We start from the raw sequence: 20,821 nt of genomic DNA, 5'->3' as shown, positions 1-20,821 counted from the left end.
AAAATGAGTTTTTTCTAAAATCCTTCACGTAATGAATTTTGAAACCTGTTATAATCGGAAGTTTGTACAGCTTAACAACCCACCGATTGTAAGGAGTCCCAGATCGAACCCTTGCCAAATTCCATAGGTTTTGAGTGTACACAGCCAGCCACAACCACTTGGTTCGTGTTTTCTATGCATCGGTAGTCGGAAGTTTAATATGTTCCACAAACTTCCGATTATAAGTTGCCCCAAAATGAGTTTTGAAATCTAGCCTAATCTGTAGGATATATTACTTCTTACCGTCCGATTATACGAAGCCCCAAATCCAACCTTTGCCAAAATCCATAGGTTTAGAGGGTACAAAGCCAGGCATAACGATGTGGTTCATGAATTTTGAAATCTGCTATAATCGGTATGATGTACAACTTATAAAGTTCCCGATTATAAAAATAATCGGAAGTGTAATCCTGCAATTAGTAGTCTGGGGTCTATATATTAGTGTTTGGAAATTGTTTTTGGGTCATTGTGAGATATCTTCCGATTGAGTAAGAGAAGAAGAAGAAAAAAAGAAGCGGAAGGGGTATATGTCGCCAACTTCCGGTTGTTTCCAACTTCCATAAACATGGATGGGTACGAAGAAGAACGTGAAGTTGTTGAAGTTCAAGGTTCACTACCGTTTAGAGATGACGATTTGGGGTATATGTTGAATGATCAAAACTTTAATGGAGATGAAACCCTAGACGACGACGCTTTCATGGAAGAATATGGAGAATCATCCTAGATCGAAGCTAATGATGCATCAAACGTACAGCTTCTGCAGGGGCATCAATATATCCTGGCATTTTTAGGGGCGACCCAAAAGGAATTAGGGGCGACTTTTTATTCTCAACTTATACACTACGTTAAGGGATGTCCAAAAACACAGAGAATACGTTAATACCCTTACACAATCGAAAGTTGTTTTGTGTTCGATTAGTTACCGCAATCGGAAGCTTATTAACCTGATTATACTACGGATTAAGTGCGTTTTTATGAAATGAAACGTACAGCAGCTACAGCTTCTGCGTCAAGTCGTCAGCAGTTATGAAAAACTTATGACTAAAATGCCCCTGCTAGGACCTTCGAATCGAATCTTTCATAATGCAAGGGCTATAACAGACTGAAGTAAAGGAAGCCCCCACCAACCAGCAACTCTAGTACTTGAAGAGGCTTCGTGATTGTCGTACATTTCAATTTCAATTTCTAGGGCAAAATTAGAACTTTTTGTTGTTCTAATAGAGATGGAGACTCATCAGGCAGCTGCGGGTGATGAACAGCAGATTTGCAGAAGACACAATGGGAAAAATTGGAGATGCAAGAATGTTAGTGGTGATAATCCTTCTCCGATGAATTCAAACAAGAGAAAATATCTAACCAAGAAGTACAAGTTAATGGAAGAACATGACCGCTCCCTTGATCTAACTGGAATTCAACCACCTACTAGTGAGTAATTCTTATATCTACTTCAATTTTAATGATTTATGTTTTCGTTTGCTTACATTTCGTTTCAATTATGATAACTAATTGACAAATTTCATAGATTCATCTGTTGAATTTAGCCCCCCTAATGAATAATCTCTGCTAATTAAAAAAATTAGTTTCACTGGGAAGAGTAAGAATCATTGCATTGTCTAACTAATTGGGAATTTTCTGTATTTCACAGATTTTTTAATGGAAAAACCATCTTTCATCACTTCAAATGAAATGAAGAAGAAGAAGCTGCCTCCAGATGAACAGATTTGTAGTTTCATATCAGATGGAGGTAAATGGAGATGCAAGAATTTTAGGATGAGTCATAATCGTGTTCCTAAGAGCAAATATTGTGAAAAACATTACAATTATTATGCAAAGTATTATAAGAAGAGGGAGCTTCTGAAGAAGAAGAAGAAGACAAGTACAGGAGATGGTGATCAAGGTGCACGTTCTGGTCCTATACAAGTAACTTGGGGATCGAAACGGAGGAGGAAGATGAAGGTAACGGAGGAGGAAGATGATGATACCTGTGAGTAATTCTTTCATAGTTTCATCTGCTAACTTAATTCCCCAGAGGAATCATTGCATTGCTTTGTCTAACTAATTGGGAATCCTCAATCATTGTCTTACTAATTGGGAGTTTTTAATTTGTTAAATCTCCCTGAGGAAGAGTAAGAATCATTGCATTGTCTTACTAATTAAGAATTTCCTATATGTCCAGCTGATGTAGAAGGTGGTTCTGCCAATGTTGCGACCAAGAGGAAAAATGTCATGGAATGGTCCGGAGAACTAGATTTCACAGATTTTTTAATTGAAAAACCTTCTTTGATCACTTCAAATGAAATGAAGAACGAGAAGGAGATAGAGAACAAGAAGCTGCCTCCAGATGATCAGATTTGTAGTTTCATAGGAGATGGAGGTAAATGGAGATGCAAGAATTTTAGGATGAGTCATGGTGCTGCTGATGATCCTAGAGTTCCTGATACCAAATTTTGTGAAAAACATTACAACTATTATTCAAGCTATAATAAGACTTATTATTATAAGAAGAAGAAGAGAAGTGGAGATGGTCAAGGTGCAGGTTTTAGTATTGCTACTGGTCCTATAGAAGAAACTAAGGGCTCAAAACGGAGGGAGAAAGTAACCGAGGAAGGTGATGAAACAGAAATTCAAAAACTAGGGGCTTCTGGTGACAATACCTGTGAGTCATTCTTACATCTTCATCCGTTACATGTTTAAAATTGTGATAACTAATTTGAAAAAATTCATAATTTCACCTCTTCTTGCCGTTGTTCATTTCATTTGCTTTCATTTTAAAATTCATAGATTTCATCTGTTTAAGTCCCCCAGGGGAACAGTAAGAATCATTGCATTGTCTTACTAACTGAGAATTTTCTATCCAGCTGATAGAATTGGGAGGAAGAGGGAAAATGCCGAAAGAACAGAAAGGTCTGGAGATCTAGAAGCATTGACAGGAATTAAGGAACCAACGGTTGAATTGAAGAATCTGGAGCATTACAAGAGAAAGTCTTTTCAATTGTCTGTGGAGCTTGAGAAGAAGAAAGTCGAGTGCACCACACTCCAGGGTAAATTAGCAGAGGTAGAAGAAACTAGAAAAACTTCTGTAGCAGATGGGACGTACCGGACACCCACCGATGCTACTGAATGTTGGAGGAAACTGTTTTCTGATTTGACTGGATGGGTAGAGTCTCGCATTTCGGATTTGGAGAACATAGTCCTGAGGATGGATAATAAAATTTCAACAATGGAAGGATGCGTAGAGTCTCGCATTTCGAAGTTGGAGAGCCTAGTCCTGAGGAGTGGAAAGGGAGGTTCAATATTGAGATGTGTACAATTGCGCCATTCTGAAAAGATAGAGTCCGGAGCGCAGGATTCGCAAAATGACATTACTCAAAATGGTGAAAAGCAAATAGATGAAAACGATAGGAAGGATTCTGATGTGTATGAGTGTAACACCAAAGAGAAGGTGCTGAATGTGTATAACGCTGGTAGTGTACGTGTATCAAGTGAGGGTGAAAACGTTGAAGAAAGGAAGGGTTGGGGCTGTTTGAAGGAGAGACCGTCTCAACATGGATCTTCATCTCAAGATCATCTGGAAATGAGTACGGAGCCTTTTGTGAACTTGGTCTCAGATGATGACAGTGTTGAAATTCTTGGCGAATCTGAAGATTCTGATAATTCTACTGATTCAGAAGGTTCTCTTGGGACTCTTATGGACATGCTGGCGATGAAATATAAAAATAGGGAACGAAGACAAAGACAAAGAAATAAAATGGAAGTTTGAGGATGATATGCTTTCTTCATTTGAAGAGGATCCTGAGCTGTGTTTGAAAGCTGTTTCTGCTCTCTATCGACAGCTAATATGTGAAGATGAAATATCAGACACGGGGTTGTTCCATAATAACGACGCACTCAGGTGTGTTAAAAATTCTCTACAGTTTTCCTTCATTTCCAATTCGCAAATAATTGTTTTTGTAGTTAAAATACATTGGCTTGTTCAATGTAGCAGAAAATCAGGAGCTTGTTGGATTACATTTTTTATGTTCTCTACATTCAGTTGATTAGCCATATCATATAAATGATACAATTCCTCTGTTATCTGGCCTTACCTTAGAAAACTATCCTCTCACTTTAGCAGTAGTTAGAGCATTATTACTTGCGTATCACAATGTCTGAATACTTACCTTTATGCTTCGGGATCAGTATGTGCGTCAAGAGGAATGAGCATATAATACATTTGTTCCTTCCCCACAGCACTGCCTTTCTTTACTTAAAACCTGTCGTTATTTCTCACTATAGTTGGTGGAGATATAATGATATCCTGCAAATAGCTTCTCAAAATGAAATTTCAATTCTTGTACTGACTGCGGACTTTGTATATCAACTATTGAAGGAATTGGGTTGCACCAGAAAAAATTAAGTGGTCAATCTCTCGTAATTGTCAGATAATGGATTTGCTGGCTTCCCCAGATTTTGTATCTGTAGTTGTTAGGCGAACAGTGGGAGCAAGCCAGCCAGCAAAATGTGCATAGTTATGTCGAAGAGCAATGAACAAAATGGAATGAGAAGAATCAACAGTAACATCTTTTCTTGGTTTCTCGTTTTCATACCCTGTTAGCCCTTACTGATATTTTCTTTCAACAGGTGTACTACTTTGGCCAAGTTTCTAATGGGTCCGGACTGCAAAGATGACCTGAACAAGTCAGTCAAAGAGTTGGAGATATTGGATTCTAACGCGGTTGAAGACTGTAAGAGGCTGGCTAGAAGATACTCAATGCAGTTGTTCAGTATTTACAAAAATGGAAAAGATCCTTTTTTCCTTCCTTCTACAACTGCCAGCTATGCTAAGTGACTGATTGCTGTTAAGTAGCCTTCACTTTTTGCTCTAGGTACTGCAATCTTGCACTAAGTTGTGTATCACTCTCCGATGTGGTACGTGATATTTTGGTAGTTACGCTTCAGGTTGTTTTGATAGGTGTAGGTGGATAGAAAAACAAAAGTTAACTGATTCTAGCTCGATTCACATGTTGGGTTGCGAAATAGAATGACAACAAAAGTTAATTGCAAGTTTAAAAATGTTTGATTTTGGATGGTAGGGGAACTCGTTAATTCAGCGAGCGCAAAATTCAACTAAGAGCATTGTTTTTAAGGACTGCTAAGATTTGTCACGATTTTTTTTATAATTTTCTGAAACACGAAACTATTTGGTAAACAATAACAAGACTCCAAAGTTGATGAAATCTGAACTGATAATTATAGTTACAGGGGCTTCCCCAGCACAAACGATCCAGACCCTCATTGATGACAGTTAAATTTCTTTCAGTCGAAATTGCCCAAACGATGGCAAAATCGCTCCCAAACGTTGGCCAGAGTTGCAACTGATCATGAATTGATGCCTTGTGAGACCACTGCGAACCTATTCCTGTAGCGAAGTAATTCCATATTTCCAAAGAGAATGAGAAGCGGAGTAGTGCTATAAATTACAAGTCCAAATTGTGTGTATCAATAAATCCAGATGATTAACAAAAGATAAAATCCTATCAAAACTAGTCATAAAACACCAAGGTGACCAAATTTGTGGTATAAAAAATCCAGCCATATTATTTTTAATAAGTAAAAACCATTTGATTAAAAAATGACACAGAAACCCCATATCACAATATAATGAGTAAATTTAGTTTTTGTTAAAAAAAAAGCCAAAAATACCCTTTTAACATTCTCTTCTTTCTTCTCTCATTTCTTTCTTCGTCTCCTTCTCCGCACCACAATCACCACCAGCAGCAACAATAGATCTCCACGAACACCAGCAGCAACTTTATTCTCCCCCGACCACACTAATGCACCTTCGTATCTCACCACTACCACCACCCTCCTCTGCCTCGTTCAATTCCTTCACCACCAACACCATTACCACCACCGTAAACACCACTATCCCCAACTCCTCTCTACCTCACATCAACTATAATCAAAACCCTACTAGTTTCATCTTCAAATTCAGAAAGAAACACATGTGGATCTGGTGATGTTGCGATGTTTCTGTAAGATTAGATGAAGAAGTTGTTGAAATTAGGGTTGCGACTGTAACTGCAATTGAAGAACAAGAAGAACAGAGATAGATTGGTGACAAATTGATGATTGAGATCAATTTTCAAGGAAGGGATGATGAAGTGGTTATGTTCCTGACAAGGGTCCGAGGAATTGGATCAATCATATCCCACCTAAAAATACCTTTACAGACACAAATCGTCTCAAGATTTCCAATCAAGACTTTGGCTTGGATTGAATCGAATTGAATTTGATTGTGTACCATCATTTATTCTAAGCTGCTGGCATGGTTTTGATTAAGGTAAGATTTTTATTCCATTGGGTTCATCCTAATTTCATTTTTGAGTTTGTAGAAATGAATAAAAGGAATAGTTTTTGTAGTGTTCAATTTGCTTAGAGAGGGAGACAGATAGAGGATTTGAGCTAGGTTTGGTGTCTGTTTGATTTGGTTTTTTGGATTTTGATTTTCATTTCACATAGTGGTGGTAAATTTTTAAGCTAGAGTTTCTAGATTTACCAAATTCCACACAACAATTGATATACTAGTTAGAGCTTGGTGACTACTTATTCAATTTGAACTAGTCTTATTACCCTCTAGGATCACAACATCTTGAATCGGTTACTTTGTTGATCTTTTCAATCATAGTAGGCGGCGCCCGATGAAACATTATCGTCAGGAGGGTTCAGTTTTCGATTTCATTGTTTTAGTTTTGGAGCTCATATATGGTTGCTGGTATATTTTCTGTGTTCTTGGCAGGAGTTTTGCCACATAGGGATTGGAGAAAAGACATATCTTTAATTGAGTAGTCCCCCGAAAGAAGAAAAATTTGGTGAGTTCAAATTACAATGGTCTTCGGCAACCACCCGAAACGCTAGTGATGACAGTAGCTGGGATTTTCATTCTGTGTTTCAGTATGATTTGTCCATGGTGGTTTGCGAAAAAGAAGGATATATCTGAAGTTAACCTTGCCATGGAGCACAGTGCCAGTGAGTCAAAACTGTTTTTTTCCTTTTATAGTGTTACTTTCGTCTTGTATGCATGAGTTGTTGTCGCTGATTCAACCTGTGATGTAGGACATTTTATAGGCCAAACATGCTTTCATTGTGAAATGAGCTTCCGACTAGGATTCAAAAATTAGAAGTAAAAATGTGCAAATGGATATGGTTCCACTGTGAACACTCAAGACAAACTTTCAGAGTTTGGGTTGGTTGGGTCACAGGCAAAACACATTTTGTGTCATCTTGTTTATTATACTCCGTAGAAAACCTTGAATCTATCATGATGAAATTCCAATAATAGGATCGTTAATTACATTAGGTTAAACTTCTGTTGCGTTGTTACAAGATATTTTGGTTGGTTTTTACTATTCAACTCAACTTACGTCAATTCAGATTCTTTAAATCCTCTAACCAATACTTCCGTTTTTTTTTTTTTTGCATTAGATTCAGCATCCTCACCAGAAGCAAGTACTGCTTCTGAAAAACTCCCGGGCAGCCCAGTTCGTGTGCCAGCCATCCCATTTCGAGTGCCATCTAGTCCTTCTCGATTTTCACAGTCATCCAGAACGACTGCAATTGGATCTCTACATCTAAATATGAGTCAGGTTATAAAAACCAACCAAAATTTACTTTAAATTTTTCTTCAATTTCATGCCCTAAATCTACTTTAACTTCTCCTTCTTCAATATTTGCCACCACCCTCCTTCTTCACCACCACTAATAACAAGCAACGCCGTTACAAACAACTGAAAATGAAATTGAAAATTGGTATGAATTGAAACTGGATTTGTCAAAATTGGTCTTCACACCAAATTTCAAGTTATTCTTTTATAAGCCAACACATGTTATTGCTATTGGTGTGGTCAAACAGAATGAATCATGGTTTGCAATTTTTCTTGCAGTTGAATTCTGACGAAACCAATTACGGTTTCATCTTATTTATGATGAAACCGAAAATTGGTTCCATCGTATTTATGATGAAACCATAATTGGTTCAATCTAATCTTATCCTTACTTAAATTGAATTTTTTTTATGAGTTTGAATTGTTGTTGTGCTTGATAATGGATTAGATGTATGCTAGGATTTGTTACATGAAATTGAAGAAAAGGCCTGAAAATGGTTAGTTTTTGTATGTGCATATAGGCTCAGAGTGGGATACTTGCTCTGTTAGATGTCATTTTGGACATAAAAGTGGAGATGATAAGACGCCGGATGCTTTCTTTGGTCAACCTGGTAATGGAGTACCTGGGATTCTTCGGACAATGGAGTCATCGCATTATTATTCAGAGAATAACGTTGCTCCGGAACGAGAGTGGGTAAGCACAATCCAAAATGTCTTTTTAGAAATAAGATTGATGCACTAGCTAGTCTTGTTAGTTTGATAGTTCAGACTTTAGACGATGAATTTGCAAGATTGTGGATATATGTGAGGCGCTGAATTTGAAGTAATCCCCTTTGTGACTTGATAACCGTTCCAGTAAGCATTAAATGAACACTTCTAAATTGAAAAGATCTATTTAGCCTTCACAGGCATCCCTACAAGTCTGAATTTTAGGCTCCAAAAGTTAACCTTAGCACATCAGAATGAAACTACTGGCGAGTAACCATCTTTGACATCAGCTGTGTCTTATTGTTGTTACCACTCCAGAACTATCAAGAGTTGCTAAAGAGTAAATTTTCTATAATTTCTTTTGTATTAGGAAATGGTTTAAAGTTGTAATGAAAACTAGTCTCTCATCAGATGTTCCTGTTGGTTATTTTTCGTGAGCTGAGTATGACATTATGGCACCCTTACAACCACAGACAGAAAAGGCCCTTGCGGCTTCCTTCATTTCCGACTGTGGTGCCCAAAACTTCCTTTTGCAGGCCCTTGAGATGCTTGAGGAGTCAAATATTCCAATAGATTCCTATGGTGGTTGCAATCGGAACCGTAATGGAGGTAGAAATCATACATATTACTCTGTATACCCATTTTGGTGCCTTATTTTGAAACTTTTGTCCAGCTCCTAGATGGGGTTTATAAAATCATGCTAGAATTATATGCTTAGTGTTGTCTGGTTGTCTTGTGAAGAGATTTTTAATTCTATTAGATACATAGACCACAAAAGTTTAATTTAGCAACTCTGTAAGTGCATGCTACAGTTACAACATTTATATGATTATCCGACAGCCTAGGTTGCCTGCTGTTGCTAATAGATAATAGTTTGTTGAGGTTCTTGACGTCTAAAATAGGATACATGTTTTTAGCAATAAACTTTGCACCTCATCAAATCTTCTTTTCATGAGGTGGCGGCGGTGGTCGGTGGCGGCGGTGGCGGAAGGTGGCATTGGCGGTGGTCGGAGGTGGTGGCGGTGGTGGCGGTGGTCGGAAGTGGTGGCGGTGGTTATCGGTGGCGGCGGTGCTTATTGGTGGTTGTTTATTTCTTGTTGGGGGTGACAATATAATAAGAATTAAAGTGTGGTTGATTTTTGTTTTTGTTGGGGTGATTTAAACTAGAAGGATAATATAGACAATTTATATTAAATGGGATTTTTGTAAACAATTTGTTTTGTTGGAGTTTTTGTATATGGATAGTGACATCTTTGGGGTTATAACTCGCGGACCGAAATCCTATAGCCTAACTATTTAACCACAAGTCTGTCAAATACAAAACACTATCATAAAAAGAGAAAAAAGGTTCCAAGATTGTTAAGACAGCGCAATGTTAGTAACGACTTTCGAGTTACACACCAGCTCCACCCTGCTTGTTCATCTGATTTAGGATAGGATCGCATACAGCTGCTAACAGCTTCATTTTCTCATTGATATCCTCTATGTCGCCTAGTTCATTGCTATCCAACCATTGAATGGCTTGCTGACTGCATCCTCAATCTTCTTTTTAGCATCCAGTGCTAACTTCCCTCCGGTATAATTGATCGTGTTTCTAATGCCATATGTGTAATCCTCAAAGGAGTGCCTTAACTTCACTTTCTTCTTGTGTTCTAAGTCTTCTGCCTTGTATTTCTCTGCCGCTCCAACTAGCCTCTCAATCTCAGCCTTTGAGAACCTACCTTTCATGTTCCTAACTGTAATCATATTATTGCTCCCTGATGTTTTTTCTTTAGCATCAATGTCAAAGCGTTCTGTGAACTTAGTAACGCCACGAGGTGCTGGAGGAATTCCACTCAGCAAGAACTGACCCAACAAGTTATTGTCACAGGTTCTAACTCTCTCACCTTCGTACACCTTAATCAACACTTCAGTTTGGTTGTCCCTGTAGTTGTAAGGCTCCACTACAACTGATCCAATCTCTAGGTGGTCATTATGAATTCTTGTTTTATTAACTAAAGATTAAGAATGTTTACAAGAATGATTCAAGTATTACAACAATTCTATTTGAAACATAACCTCATTTTCTCTCTCTTCCTATTTCCTTTCCAAGACTTGTCCTAGAATCCTCCCAGAAACAATGACTCTTTCCTTTATTTAAGATTTTACATAATGGATGACAATTAAGAATCCCATTATTTTCGGGATCACTATGCGACATATTCGCTCATATACAGTCGCTCATCTTCGCACAACATACTTCTTCGCATAATTCTTCACACTTTACTCGTGACTTTGCTGACATCATCTGATGCGTCATCTCAACTTTGCTATGTGCGATGCTCTTCGCTCAGGTTGTATTCTTCACTTCGCGTAATTATTATCGTGTGCGATATTTAACTCCTACATTTGCCTCTTCTCATATCTCTTATTCTTCAGAGTGAGCAATATGAGAAATTCTCCTCTTCAAAATCGCACATGCCTATCTTTTTCCACTATAATTTGTCGACAGTTATCCGGGTTTCAAGTTCCTCTCTGCACGTGTCGATTAAAACAACAATGTATTATCTTCCTTGCAACAAACAAATATGCGAAGGCTCAAAATATGTTGAAATAAAGAAAGGAAATCAAGAATGCTTAACAGTAGCATCTTATTCAAAATACTTTTCAGACTTTAGCAATGGATCCAAAGTATATATTATAACTTATAATATATAATGTGTTTTTTGGGGGAGGAAATACTAAAATACCCTTCCATCTTAATTAAAATTTAAAACTAAAAATCAAAATCAAACCCTAACAAGTTCTTAAAGATAGGTTAAATTGAATTGTTCTTGAGAAAGAAGAAGAAGAAGAAGAATAAGAAGAAGAAATCGTCTTTATTGAGAAGGTACATATTACCTAATAATATTTAAAGTATTGTTGTTGTTTTAAAACTTCGTTTGGGTTAGAATCATAAACTTTCAATCCACTCCCGGCTTGTTTTATGATGAATACCCTACTATTTGTTTTGTTCCGGCGTAGTTTTTAGGATGAATACCATGCAGGTACTAGTACCGGCATGGTTTTTTAGGATGAATACCATGCCGGTACTAGTGTCGGCATGGTTTTTTATGATGAATACCATGCCGGTTCTGGTTCCGAAAATTAGGGGTGACTTTTTTATTCCCAACTTATACCCTACGCTAAGGGATGTCTAAAAACGTGGAGAATACGTTAATACACTTACACAATCGGAAGCTTTTTTGTGTTTGATTAGCATACCGCAATCAGAAGCTTATTAACGTGATTATACTACCGATTAAGTGCGTTTTGTGCCTAACTCATATCTGGATTCTATAACAATCGGTAGGACTGAGAACCTCACTAAGCTACCGATTATAGTACCTCCTAAATTCGCAAAATTGGTGACTTCGTCAAAGAAGAAATTTGGGGAAACCTAGAATCGGTAGTCAGGTTAACTACCGATTATTCTAGTTCCCAAATTCGAAAAAAAAATGAGATTTCTGCAAAAACAAAATTTGGGGCAACTATATAATCGGAAGTCCTATTATCTACCAATTATGTTTATCACATTATACATTTGAGACACATGAGTTAAAAGGTATGGACTTTGAAGACACGCAAGACCATAATTGTGATGAGAATGAATGGGAGGAGATCAGGTTCAACTTTACTATGGAGGAAGGTATAGGAAGTCATAATGCAACTTCTATTTATCCTTTGACGATTCTCACGGTTCCTAGAATGAAGCTCATATTTTCACATTACTATTAGAGCATCTCCAATAGAGGGTGAAGGTTTTTGGTTTTCATGACACGTAGGATATTAGACCCCCCAATTAACATAAATCCATATCCAATAGTTGGATCCTACAAATTAGGAGGGATGTGAAAGTAAATACGACGGTGCTAGAGAAAGTCTAATTTACACCTTCACTTGCACCTACACATCATATTTTCAATTATTTTGTTTTTCTAGAAATTAATTAAAGTAAAGATAAACGTTTAAGATCTTATCATATCACATATTCTAAAGATTCAACCCTTCACTATTAGAGATAGTTTCTTAGCCCCGGAGACCTGCATTTAATATATGTGTAAAATATCCTAAACAAAAGTCTTAAATAGACTTCCACGTAAGATTTTTTACACCCACTGTTGGAGATGCTCTTACTCACTTGTGTGTGGGCCGAATTACTCTTATGAAAACATGTATAGTTATTACTCTTAGAAACCTGTTTTGAGGCATACCAAATTTTCAGCCGAACCTATGGTTTTTTTCTAGGTCCGGCTGACAACTTTTCAGCCGAATATGCCTCAAATCATTTTGAGTATGCCTCAAAATAGGTTTGTACTCTTATGACATTGAGTTAAAACAGTTGGAGATCATCCATGGCCCAAACAATAGTCATGTTCATTGCATTGGCATGTCAATGGATTTGCAAATTGTTAGAATCTTTGAATGTGGGATTGACTGTTGAGATGAAACAAACAACTATAGTATAACTTCTATAAAATAATACACTTGGGACCAAGAAAAATTATTATTTAAAAGAGATAATATATTATCGATGAGTTACTAACCCATCTAATAATATCCGTTAAGGGGTGTTTTTTGGGGGCGGAAATACTAAAATACCCTTCCATCTTAATTAATATTTAAAACTAAAAATCAAAATCAAAATAAAACCCTAACAAGTTCTTAAAGATAGGTTAAATTGAATTGTTCTTGAGAAAGAAGAAGAAGAATAATAATAAGAAGAAAATCGGCTTTATTGAGAAGGTACATGATACCTAATCATATTTAAAGTGTTGTTGTTGTTTTAAAACTTCGTTTGGGTTAGAATCATAAACTTTCAATCCACTCCCGGCTTGTGTTTATGATGAATACCCAACTATTTTTTTGTTCCGGCGTAGTTTTTAGGATGAATACCATGCCGGTACTAGGATGAATACCATGCCGGTACTAGTGTCGGCATGGTTTTTTATGATGAATACCATGCCGGTTCTAGTTCCGGAAATTAGGGGTGACTTTTTTATTCCCAACTTATACCCTACGTTAAGGGATGTCTAAAAACGCGGAAAATACGTTAATACCCTTACACAATCGGAAGCTTTTTTGTGTCCGATTAGTATACCGCAATAGGAAGATTATTAACGTGATTATACTACCGATTAAGTGCATTTTTGTGCCTAACTCGTATCTGGCTTATATAACAATCTGTAGGACTGAGAATCTCACCAAGCTACCGATTATAGTACCTCCTAAATTCCCAAAATTGGTGACTTCGTCAAAGAAGAAATTTGGGGCAACCTTGAATCGGTTCAGGTTAACTACCGATTATTCTAGTTCCCAAAAAAAATGAGACTTCTGCAAAAACAATATTTGGGGCAACTGTATAATCGGAAGTCCTATTCTCTACCAATTATGTTTATCACATTATATAGTTGAGACACATGAGTTAAAAGGTATTGACTTTGAGGACACGAAAAACCATAATTGTGATGAGAATGAATGGGAGGAGATCATGTTCAACTTTACTATGGAGGAAGGTATAGGAAGTCATAGTGCAACTTCTATTTATCCTTTGACGATTCTCACGGTTCCTAGAATGAAGCTCATATTTTCACATTACTATTAGAGCATCTCCAATAGAGGGTGAAGTCTTTTGGTTTTCATGACACGTAGGATATTAGACCCCCCAATTAACATAAATCCATATCCAATGGTTGGATCCTACAAATTAGGAGGGATGTGAAAATAAATACGACGGTGCTAGAGAAAGTCTAATTTACACCTTCACTTGCAACTCCACATCATGCCGGTACTATTTTCGGCATGGTTTTTATGATGAATACCATGCCGGTATTAGTGTCGACACGTGTAGAGAGGAACTTGAAACCCGGATAACTGTCGACAAAGTATAATGGAAAAAGATAGGCATGTGCGATTTTCAAGAGGAGAATTTCTCATATTTCTCACTCTGAAGAATAAGCGATATGAGAATAGGCAAATGTAGGATTTAAATATCTCACACGATAATAATTACACGAAGTAAAGAATACAACCTGAGCGAAGAGCATCGCACATAGCAAAGTTGAGGTGACGCACCAGATGATGTCAGCAAATCACGAGTAAAGTGTGAAGAAATATGCGAAGAAGTTGATGAGTGCCAAATATTGTATATATTTATCCCTTTTTGTTGGCATTTAACTCATCTTTTGATCATTAATTCTACATTTTATCCCATATTCTGTATTTTCATTGTTTTCAAGAATAAATATTTTTTTTACTTAATTTTGCATTTTTAGGTAATAAATAAAGTCTGGATGACTTGCGGAGCGGAAAAGAGCAGAAAAGTAGTGAAAAGCCGGGAGAAATCACGCAAGGAAGCCGCGAAGAATGGTGCGCACAACCTCATTTTCTACACACAAAAACGCCTCCGTTCTCAGCCATCAGATCAGTTCTCAGAAGCATCCGATGGTCGCTCCTTCATAGAGAATCAAAATCTGAAGTCTCTGCCAAGCACCACAGCGCTGAAATTCCAAGCCTTCAGATTAGATGGTAGTTGAATCCAACGGTCGCTCCCTTGCTTTTCATCAAATCCCGATACTTCCGCTTAACACTACAACACCTAACCCCATCTAGAGCCGTTAACTTCGTTGTATCAAAAAAAAATCTGACGGTCGCTACCAGCCTCTTCAGGAGGAACCATCCGATCCACCTACCAGCTTCACATCCCACGGTCCATCTCACGAAACATCACCTCTTGATGGACCCGCCTCACACCAGAACATCCCATACCCTAAAACTATCGAACAAACCTCATTCTTCCTCTTCCCTTCTCTTTCTTTTCCTTTTCCTTCACCCGACAGTTGCAGAGCTCTGCAACTCGAGCTCCTGCCTCTCTTCCTTGTCGCAACAGCCACCACACCACACCGTACATCACCACCCCATCCCAAGTTTCTCCCTTGTCTCGTTTTTAGCATCAAACTAGGTGCTACAAGCTAGAACAGTGACAAGCTAGGGTTACACAATCGAAAGAGGGGACAAAACTTGAAGAGACAGGAGCAGAAGAAGAAGATAAAGCATGGGTATGAGCTTAATCGCAGAGGGGACAACGAAATCAGAAGAGTATGGTAATTTTCTCCCAAGTCTGAAAACCCTAATTTTCTTTATAGTTTATGGTTTTTCTAGAAAACCCCAATTGATGTAATAGAACTGCTTAGGAGAGGATGAGAGTAGGGTTATGGGAAAAATTAGACCCAGAACACTAGAAAAAGGGGAAACCCTAATTGTACTGTCGATTGGAGAAATTTGGGGATTTTGATTGTAAACCCTAATTGGGTATTGGGTATAAATATGGGTGTGGGATTAGTGTTAAAGACATTCTTGGATTAGCCTGCATCCAGGACTCTCATGTCCTGTTAATGTTAATGTTTTTCTCTTTAATGTGTTCTGCTCAATTTCACTGCATATGTTAAAATTGTTTGTCTCCTGTTAAATGTGCTCCTGTTACAATTGTTATTTTCCTGTTAATATGCTTGTTTTAATTTCATGTTTTAATTTCCAATTAATTCCTGTTACATTTGTCCTGTTAATATGTGTTGTATCTGTTAATCCTCATTGTTTTGTCACTGTTAGTGCCATGTTTAGTTTAGTGTTAAGTTGGTGCACTGTGAAGTGATGGAATGCTAGGCTATAAGCCTTTGAAGCTTTGATTTGATTGTGTAATGGAAGAAATCAGTGCTCATAGCAAGCTGATTATCTTGCCATTCCTTTTGTATGCTTAGGTGCATTGTGTTGATTGAATAGTGGGGAGAAACTAGTGCTCACTAGTGACAATGAGCAAGCTAGTTCTCTTCCCACTCTAGAAGAATGCCTTAGCTTTGCTCTGTTAGCTTCACCATCTCCCTTGCCCTTGGCTTAGGCCTTGGTTCACTTGTATTGTCATCTTTCTTTTGCTGTTTAGTTTTTAGTTTGTTTAATCTTTGCTGTTTTTGCTGTTCTTTAGTTTTCTGTTTTGCTTCCATCTTTGGACATTGGCCACTGTTGTGCTTCCCCTACTGCTGCTGTTGCTGCAGCTGCCTTTTCCTCCCTTCTCCTGCATCTGAGTTTCTGCAGCTGTTGCTGCCACTCCACTTCCCTTGCAGCTGCCCTGCTACCACTGCTGTTGCTGCTTCCTCACTAAGCCCAGCCACAGTTCACTAAGCCCAAAGGCCTAGCTAAACCAAGCCAACTGAGCCCAAAGCTCACTTCAAAAGCTGAGCCCAATTCAGTTCATTGAAACCAAAGGTTTAAAGCCCAAGGCCCAGTGCAATTCCAAAGGTACAAAGCCCAAGGTTTAGTTCATTGAGGCCCAGTTCAGCCCAAGCCTAAGTTTAAGGCCAAAGCCTAGTGTACTGATAGGCTAAAGCTAAAGCCCAATTCAATCAATTGTGGGCTTAACCCAAAAGCCTGAACTCAATCAAAGGCCCAAAGCCTAGTGCACTTCAAGACCAACTGAGCCCAAACTCAGTTCATTTTATTGTTGAAAACAAACCCATTAAGCCCAATTCACTCACAGGGTATTCAAAGCCCAACAACAATTTAGGAACCCAAATAGCTAGAAACACTCCAAACACTCCCGATCTCTGTGGATCGACCCGTACTTGCACGAGCTACAACCGACGACCGTGCACTTGCGGTATTACTGTAGGCCCCCGTTTTTATTGCGCTTAATTTTATACATATCTCCGGGCCCACCAAGTTTTTGGCCGGGGATAATTTTTAGGACCTTTTCAAAGCCTATCAAGTTTTTGGCGCCGTTGCCGGGGATTGGTGCTGTGTTTTATCTGTGTTTTTTTTTAGCTATTTTGTATTTCATTTCATAGCATTTGCATCTGCATCTGCATCTGCTTCACTTCATTTGCTGTTGGACCTGCTGTTCTGAACCTGTTTTTCCTCTGCTGGGACGCCACCAAGGAAAAGAACCAAAACCCAGCTGGGTTTTTGCAACAATATCAGAGCAGCTGGGCTGTGCTAAAAAGGTAAGCCTAAACCCATTCCATTGAGAGAACCCAACCTGTGGGCTTCCAAATTTCTTTAATTGTTGGCTTGTAATAATTAACCCAATTTTTTGGGCTTTTTATTTTTCTATTTTGGGTTTGTAATAATTTATTTTTGGGCTTGTTGTTTAATTTGTGGGCTTGTATTTATTTTGTGTGGGCTTGTTTAAATTCTTCCATTGGACTTGTAATTTGTATTCTGGGTTTTTAAACCCAGCTGAGCTTGTAACCGATTGTGGGCCGCAGCCTTCCTTCCATTCCATTAGAGGACAAACAGTGGGCTTGCTCCCATTCAAAAACCAAATTTTATTTTTTTTTATTTTATTTTTTTTTTTAAAAAAAAAACAACAAAAAAAAAAAAAAAAAAAAAAAAAAAATTACGTTACTTTTTTTTCCTTGTTTAAAAAAAAAAAAAATTTCTTTTGCTCCCAATTTTAAAACCAAATTTCTACTTTGCTCCCATTTTAAACCAAATTTTCTTTTCAAATATCCCATCAAAACCAAAATTTTCCCAAAAAAACCAAATTTTTGAAAACCCATTAAAACCAAATAGTGGGCTTTGTGTCATTTCAAAATGGGCCAACCTCATGCTCTCCATGAATACATGTATCCGTCAATAAAAATTCCATTATCATGTATTGTATTACCTCAAACCAATAACCCTTTTAAAATAAATGCAAGCATGATACAAATACTTCCTATATTTCGAGGGTTCGATTCTGAGAACCCCTATACTCATGTAAGAGATTTGAACAAATTTGTCGGACTATGCAACCTGATCATATGTCCGAAGACTCTCTGAAATTGCGTTTGTTTACATTTTCTTTAAAGGAAAGGGCCAAAACATGGTTTTACGGTTTGAGACCACAATCAATCAACACTTGGGACCAACTCACAGATCTATTTTTCAAAAAATTCTTTCCACATCATAGGACCATCGCTATTCGTCAAAGTATCAATTGTTTTGTCCAATTGGATGAGGAAACTGTTTTTCACTATTTTGAACGTTTTAATGATTTGTTGAGTGAATGTCCGCACCATGGAATTGAGAAGTGGAGACTTGTCGTCATCCTCTATGAGGGACTAGACTTTAAATCTCGAACCATGGTTGAGTCTATGTGTAATGGTGAGTTTATTGATAAATCTGTGGATGATGCATGGAATTTTTTAGCCGAGATTGCAGAGAAAACCCATCAATGGGAATCCGTTAGGGAAACAGGAACAACACCACATGATATGAGTCACCCCCATGAATTAGAGTTTTATTCTTGTAATAGCTCCGACCTTAGGATTGAAAATTATCCTAGATTGCAAAATCCCTATCATGATGATGATGATGATTATGATGTTATGTTAGAAGAACATGTCTATACTGAAAATGTTATGGAACCTTTGGGTTCAAATACATTAGGCTTCTCTGCCCCGACCTTAATGCATGATATTTCTTCTAGTATTCCATGTGATGTTTCCCCTGATGTGCCGATACACGAGAATCAATCTGTTGATGATGTTGAATTCTGATTGTGATCTTGCCAATTTGATTGATGATTGTGAGCATGATGTGACATGTGTAGATGAGTTAGAAGATTTTGATTTGATTGATAATGATATGCCTATTCTTCTACCTAAGTCACAATCTGATGGCCTTCCACCCAACCTAGATTTGGTTTGTACCCATATTGTCAAACCGATTTTTCTGAAAATTCCTAATCTAGGATTGGAACTGTGTGCTTCCCAAGTCCTCTTGGACTATTTTGCTTCAAAATATAACACTTTTAAAGAGCCACAGTTGGAATGCATTCTTTGCCCGTCCCTAGCACAGTTCATTTCGAGCTAGACCTTTGCATGATGAACCCCCGAAACTGCGCGATTTTGTTTTCAAAATATATCTTCTGTAAAATCCAGGTTTGGGGGTAGCTCATTTTGTTTCACAGTTTCACTTGCGTTTCTTTCCTGTTATATTGTGTGAAGCTGTTGAAATGTCTACACTTGTCTTTTGGGTTGATCCTCAACTCTTTAGATTGTTAGTGTATGGTGAATTTTTTGTATATAATCCAGTAGATAAAATTTTAAAAACCCTTTTGTTCCTTTTGTATATATTTTGCTAATCCAATATGATCTCGGCTGAAATATGTTGGATTTTTGCCTTGAATAACGGAGTTTTAATTCTGCTTTCGCCGAAATCGGGTATTCTCTCTCCTTTTACTCTACTCAGCATGTCCCTTTCCATATGTTGCATTTTAATTCTTTCCATATTTTGAAACATTGAGGACAATGTTTAGTTTAGGTTTGGGGGTATAGAGTAGATACCATGATAATTGCCATAATTGAAAACGAACTCCTTCTTCTTTTTGAAAAAATTGAAAAATTCCAAAAAAATTGAAAAATCAAAATTCAAAAAAATTAAAAAATGAAAAATCATAAAAATGGAGCTCATTTACCTTGAAATGTTGACTCTTGTGCAAATATGTAATTATTAGGAGTCTTAGTCTAGATATTTAGGCACCCTGATTCTAGCACAATTCACATAGTGATAAGAAATTTGCACGCGCACGATCTACCAATACATGTATGGCCTCGATCTTCAAGGTGTTTGATAGGAAGTTACGATTGCCAATCACTTTAGAATACTGAACGAAACTTGACTAGCTTGTTCTTTGGTTGGTTGGGATAGAAGGTGGAGGTTACATTAAGAAAGACAACCATCGAATTTAACTGGGTGCATCAAAAAGGGCTACCTCTTGCAAAGTGTCATGTAATTTTTGTTTCCTTTTGTATGTATCAAAAGTGTTTCCTGTTCAAAAAAAAAAAAAAAAAAAAAAAAAAAAAAAAAAAAAAAATCAAGTATTTATCAATTCCATCATCTCTTGTTCCAAAAATAAAAAGAGAATAGTCAATGTAAATAAGAGTCATGTAAATAGTCATCTTTTGTTGTTTCATTGTAATAAGCAAGGAGGGTGTATGCCATTGATGTACAACGCGAGTAATTGTGAAATACCTCCAACTCATTCACAATTCTCGTAAAGTCCGGACAGCTAGCTAGATTTCGACCTGGTTCTTAGCCTGAGAAACTATCTCTTGGTGATTAGTAGTCATAACTTCAGATCTTTCTTTACACATGTGTAGATACACTTTACACTCTTATCACATGTCTTTTTGTTATCAGTGCTAGGATTGTGCCTTCGATAGCTAGATTGACATCTCCATTTTGCTGTGAGCTTAAACTGTTTTGCACATGTCACATTTGATGGAATCTGAGCTTATATTTTGTCCTTAGGTTTTGTAGGCACACTCTGGTAAACCTTCACGAGACTTCAACTCGTCCACTAGGGACACTTAGTGGTTTAAAAGGCTTAGTGCATACGCTAAATGCATTCGAGAGACCAGCGACAGTGGTATAGT

The 20,821-nt window shown here is 37.5% G+C and overlaps 1 protein-coding gene across 2 annotated transcripts; it reads left to right on the top strand.

The window, feature by feature from the left end:
• The first annotated feature begins 1,207 nt into the window (after positions 1-1,207).
• Positions 1,208-5,174, top strand: LOC113319348. 2 transcript variants are annotated; one of them, XM_026567622.1, is made up of 5 exons: positions 1,208-1,464; positions 1,685-2,023; positions 2,216-2,695; positions 2,898-3,931; positions 4,660-5,174. In XM_026567622.1, the coding sequence occupies exons 1-4, from the start codon at positions 1,263-1,265 to the stop codon at positions 3,797-3,799; spliced, it is 1,923 nt and encodes a 640-aa protein (XP_026423407.1). In that variant the 5' UTR covers positions 1,208-1,262; the 3' UTR covers positions 3,800-3,931; positions 4,660-5,174. The 2 variants fall into 2 exon arrangements, with proteins under 2 accessions (XP_026423407.1, XP_026423411.1); XM_026567626.1 differs by lacking the exon at positions 4,660-5,174 and adding an exon at positions 4,409-4,651.
• Positions 5,175-20,821: the final 15,647 nt, after the last annotated feature.

Source organism: Papaver somniferum, chromosome 1 (genome assembly GCF_003573695.1).
Source record: "Papaver somniferum cultivar HN1 chromosome 1, ASM357369v1, whole genome shotgun sequence".
Taxonomy (NCBI): Eukaryota; Viridiplantae; Streptophyta; class Magnoliopsida; order Ranunculales; family Papaveraceae; genus Papaver; species Papaver somniferum.
The sequence above is the reverse complement of the archived record's forward strand: the minus strand, read 5'-3'. Positions and strand labels throughout refer to the sequence as shown.